The sequence below is a fragment of the Sinocyclocheilus anshuiensis genome, unplaced genomic scaffold (assembly GCF_001515605.1).
Source record: "Sinocyclocheilus anshuiensis isolate Anshui unplaced genomic scaffold, SAMN03320099.WGS_v1.1 scaffold92, whole genome shotgun sequence".
Lineage (NCBI taxonomy): Eukaryota > Metazoa > Chordata > Actinopteri > Cypriniformes > Cyprinidae > Sinocyclocheilus > Sinocyclocheilus anshuiensis.
The window spans coordinates 128,019-133,560 of NW_015555718.1; the positions used below are offsets into that span (position 1 = coordinate 128,019).

The window sequence follows — 5,542 nt, forward strand, 5'->3', positions numbered from 1 at the left end:
GGAACAGTGTTGTAAATACAACTTAACCACTGATTTCTAGTCGTGTCCTCTTTTGGAAGGCCAAACAAAGTAGTTTCGCTTTCACAACGAAACACACAGCGTCTTCACGGCATGGCGGCGGCGGCAACAATACTACAGTGAGACTAAAAGTTACGCCTTCTTTCTTTGCGTGAACATTTGGGCGGCGTTATGCAAATCTTCCCACATCGTGACGTAGACATGTGGGGGCGTGTTAGAACGAGCCGTTTTAGGTAGGTGTGGCTGACTCTGAACTTTTATAAAGAATATATCTTTGGATTTGAGACTTTAGTCTTTGCAACTTTCCAGATCTTCTTTATGCACCAAGAGCTTGTAACACTCCAAAGGAAAAATTTAAATAGCATCATATGACCCCTTTAATAAGTGGGGTTATACGAGCCTGTTTAAATGCTGAGGGGAAACACCAGTGTGAAGGGATGTGTTAATGATGTGAGTGAGTGCAGGTACAACGGCAGGAGAAATGGCTTGAAGGAGATGAGATGGAATAGGATCAAGCGGACAAGTATGCAGGAGAAATGGCTTGAAGGAGATGAGATCAAATAGGATCAAGCGGACAAGTAGTAGGATGATTAGAAAGGATGAGTTTAGAGACTTCTGCCTCACACACACACACACACACACACACTAACACACTGACACATACTAACACACTCACACACACACACATACTCACACTCACACACACACACACACACACACACACACACACACACACACAATGCTGCTGCCCTGCAGGAGGCCGGATGTGCGCCGGCCCTTCATTAGACTCATTAAGATAAGACGCCACTTCACCATTTGTATTCTCCATCAGCATCAGACCGTGCGTCTCCTCCAAACACGCTCACAGTAAAACACACACCATCACGAGATCTTGATTCTGACCTGCAGAGCATGTGTGTGATTATCAAACTCTTGCATGATGTTGGACTGATGGACACATCATGAAGGTCCAGATCTCTGAGACTTCTGACATTTTAAATGAGCTTCTGTTTGTGGCTCGTTGTCAGTTTCGCGGTTTGACGGTTTAATAGTTCTGACTATAAAGAACAGAAGAGTGCTTGTGCCTTAAAAAAAAAAAAGTATTCATGGACAGCTATAAAAACACCATCACCTCACTGCTGTCTCACACACACACTCTTATACACTCTCTCTCAAACACACACACACGCATGTACAGGAGCACAGAAAATACAAATTGATGAATATTAAAATACTAAAAATAAGGATGTTTGGTGTAAATCAGCATATGGTGTGTATGTGTGTGTTTGGGTTTGTGTGAGAGTGTGTGTGTGTGTGTGTGTGTGTTTGTGAGAGAGTGAGTGTGCGTGTTTGTGTGTGAGTGAGTGTGTGTGTGTGCGAGTGTGTGTGTGTGTGTGTGTGTGCACAGCTGGTGTTTGGACTGAACCTGCGTGATGTATTTTGTCTTTGGTGAGAGCGATAATTCGTTGCACTAATTGGTTGAATTATTGGTCTTTGTTACGCCTGTGGAGTATTAACATGGCTTCACTCTCTCCCTCTAACACGAGTGTGTGTGTGTGTGTAACCTGATCAGTAAAGCTGTGAGCTGCTGACAAGAGTCCAGAGCTGATGAGGGTCAAGGGTTGAGGTGCAGATTGTTATCGCGGTCTCTGGTTTCACACTCATTCACTAGTGTGTGTGTGTGTGTGCGCGCGCGTGTGTGTGTGTGTTCTTCTGAAGCTGGTGTGACTTGCGTTCATATATGAAGGCTGAATGTATGCATGTATGTGTGGAGGTTCTGACTCTCACCTGATGTCATGAGGGAGTCCAGACTGCTCCAGACTGTACTGAATAACTGCTAGCTTGCATAAAGTCTTCAGATTAGGACCTAAAAAACACAGCAGCACAAACTCAGTAACACTAACAAGCCTAACCAGACCCATACTTCTACCTACAGATAATAATCTAGAGCTGTTTATCAGAATGAATGTTTTAGTCGGTCAGCGGTCTGCGAGCGGACAGCCTAACATGGGCTTCCGCTGACGCTCACGTGAGTCCTGACGGCCGCAGGAGCAGAAGGTGATGCCAGAGCCGAGCGTCTGAAGCGCTTCCCTGCTCTATTTTTCACCTGCTCCTGTGGAGCTGCTCTGGACGCGCTGCCAAAGGAAGCGCCTTTATTTGGTGCCGGATGCACCTCGCCGAGTCCGTCTGCCTCAGAGAGAGAGAGACAGAGAGAGAGAGAGAGAGAGAGCGAGAGAGAGAGAAAGAGAGAGAGAGACGGGGTTCTGCGTACTCACCCGTATGACTGACCGACCTCACTGCTAGAGCCCTACTGAATCCAGTCAGAAAAATATGCTGGAAGCATAAATGAAGAGTAGGGCTGTGCACGCGATCAAACGGCGATACAGACGAGTGTGTGTGAATATTAAAGCACTGCTGTGTAAATGTGCATGTAAAGCAATAAATAAAATATTAAGTTGTTAAAGTTTCAATTGAGTAGACATGCCTCTTAATTATTAATCAATTACATTTAATAAAAACATTAAATTAAATTCAATAGCATTAAATTGAAATCCAGAAAAATTCAAATGGAAGACACCGAATTTACATTTACATTTAGTCATTCAGCAGACGCTTTTATCCAAAGCGACTTACAAATGAGGACAATAAAAACAATCAAAATCAACAAAAGAGCAATGATACACAAGTGCTATAACAAGTCTCAGTTAGCTTAACGCAGTACACGTAGCAGGGTTTTTTAAATTATATAATAAATAAAAAGAAAACGAATAGAATAGAAAACGAATAGAGCAAGCTAGTGTTAGAGGTCTTTTTGCTTTTGTTAATTGTATAATAAATAAAAAGAAAGTGTAGGGTTTTTTTTTAAAGAAAACAAGCAGCAAATGAATAAGAGTGCAAGTCTAAAAGGGACAAGTGTTTTTTTGTTTTTTTTAAAGAATAGAATTAGAATAGAGAGTGCTAGAGTTAGAGGGTCAAATAAAGATGGAACAGATGTGTTTTTAGTCGTTTCTTGAAGATGGTTAAGGACTCAGCTGCTGTTTTCCACCAGGATGGAACAGTTAATGTAAAAGTCTGTGAAAGTGATTTTGTGCTTCTTTGAGATGAACAATAAAGCGACGTTCACTTGCAGAATGCAAGCTTCTAGAGGCACATAACTCTGAAGCAATGAATTTAGGTAAATGGGTGCAGAACCAGTGGTGGTTTTGTAAGCCAACATTAATGTCTTGAATTTAATGCGAGCAGCTACTGGTAGCCAGTGCAGATTGATAAACAGAGTAAAAAAAATAACCTATTTCATGGGACCCTAAATATGTAATTTTTGTAAATTGTTGTTAAATTGTATGTAATTTTCAGAATTTCGATTAATTAGACATTTTTAATCAATTTAATTTAACCAAAAAAAAAAAAAAAACAATTTGGAAAATAAAGGCCGCCAAATTCCTTTTGGAATTTGAATCACGTCATGCTGCTCTTATTTTAGCTCCTGTAACGTAAGGGTTAATCCACGGCACACATATGAAACCCTTTTAATGCAGCACCTGACACGACGAGAACACTAACACTTCAGCTAATGACTACAAGCATTCATTATGATAACGAGGCACTGAGATCACACTGAGAGACGGTCAGACTCACTGAAGTCCAGGAGGTACAGGTCCGAATGGTCCATGAGGTTGAACTCGTCGCCCATCCCCTGCTCCGGACACGGACTGAAACACAAGAAAACTCAGCACAACAATCCCATAATGCTTCTTCATCAAATGCCATGAAAACGCTCTGATTGCATGACTTTATTTCTAGAAATTCTCAATTTTATTTATTAGAAATCAGAACAGGAGCAAAAGTCTGGAAACACAAACTTCTTCCATTCTCTGTCTTCAGTAGAGCTGAACTTGTTTCTTAATGAATGCACTTTACACAGTTATTGAACTGAATTGACTGGAGCAGAATAATGATAATATTGTCTTGCCACAGCTGCTTCACAGCAGAATTTTGGATTCATTTTGCATCAATGATTCTATTAATTTCCTGTTTATTACTGTAAAGCTGCATTGAAACAATCTCTATTGTATAAAGCGCTATATAAATAAATGAGACTTTCTTTTTTTGCATGCTTATCCAGACCTGGAAATCACTACAATCAAATCCCATACGTTTCCATTCTGTTTATGCACCCTGTGTCTTAATGTGATGATGGTATGAATATGCAGATGTCTGGTTCAGATCTCCTGCTGACGGTTCACCAGTCAACACTAGTTGGGTTTAAACGCACAATCTTTCAGTTTCCCGCTCAGATCTTCAACACGGCCGCTCTCTTCGTCTCATGTTACAATATTGCTAAAAGAGGAAGCTGTAAAGCACACACACACCTTATCAGGCACAAACACACACAGGACCTGCAGGAAACGCTGGAATATCTCACACAAACATCTGCTTCCTGCTGACACACCTGCACTGAACACCACTTTCATCATCATCATCATCATCTGGAGACCCGTCCCGAACCGCAGCTCCGTCATCCTCCGGTATCTGAGTGCAGGACGTCGTTGGGATTTTACGTTCCTGATCTTGCTTAAACAAACAGGCCACCAGTTTAAAGGGAACCAGAGTGGTTTGGGTCTCGGGAGGCCAGCTGTGGAGCTCATTACACCCCCGACCCACCGGGAGGTCAGCAGCCCGGATTACACCGAGACCTTTATCAGACCCGCCGGCCGTTACATTAACGTACGCACGCTCCTATTTATTTACCTTCATCTGCGGTGTGCTGCTCAGAGTTAATGAAACGTGCCCTATGAACCCTGAGAACACAACAAACACAAACCACAGACTCACAGAGACACCAGAGCATCAGAGAAGAGCAGAGGACTCATCTCAGCACGACACATTCACAGATTTCACTGTGCTTCGTTAACGCTGAACCTCACTGGTGAAACTCCGGCAGAACCAATGTGCACTTCATTCATACAATGACATCAAACACAAAATCAATAATTAATCCGAGTCCATAATCCATAATAACTCTTCCTGCAGTGAAAAAGTGCATCTCCTGTTGTCTCTCACATCAAAATCCAGCCATATATTTGTTTAGAGCTGTTTAAACTGATTCTGTTATTTTCCTGTTTATTTCTGTGAAGCTGCTTTGAATTAATCTGTATTGTATGAAGTGCTATAGAAATAAAGGTGACTGGACAGATTGAGTCTCGGTATGTTGAGTTCTGCTGGTTTCCAGTAGCAGAAATGACTGAATGATCACAGACTGACAGCAGCCGGATGATAAAGACAGCAAGCGGCTCTGATCCGCTCTGAACCCTCAGAGAGACAGACAGAAACAGACAGACAGATAGACGGGTCAGCGGTGAGACAGCGATGTGACCAGAGCGCCTGACGGTGTGAAAGTGTTTTGTGAGTTTATGAGGTTTCCTGGTGTTTGACGACTCATTTGTGTTACATGATCAGCAGAGTATCATTGAGGAGCTTCCTCCCACTGCACACACACACACACACACACACAGACACACACACA

General features: G+C 42.3%; 1 protein-coding gene across 2 annotated transcripts in view; it reads right to left on the reverse strand.

Moving 5' to 3' along the window:
- Positions 1–5,542, reverse strand: part of LOC107672343 (kelch domain-containing protein 3-like) — a 22,647-nt gene that overhangs the window by 2,225 nt on the left and 14,880 nt on the right. For both annotated transcript variants that reach the window (XM_016465489.1, XM_016465490.1), the window contains exons 9-10: positions 3,655–3,728; positions 1,807–1,885 (exon numbers count right to left, since the gene is read on the reverse strand). In XM_016465489.1, the coding sequence (XP_016320975.1) occupies positions 1,807–1,885; positions 3,655–3,728 (153 nt within the window). The remainder of the gene's footprint in view (positions 1–1,806; positions 1,886–3,654; positions 3,729–5,542) is intronic.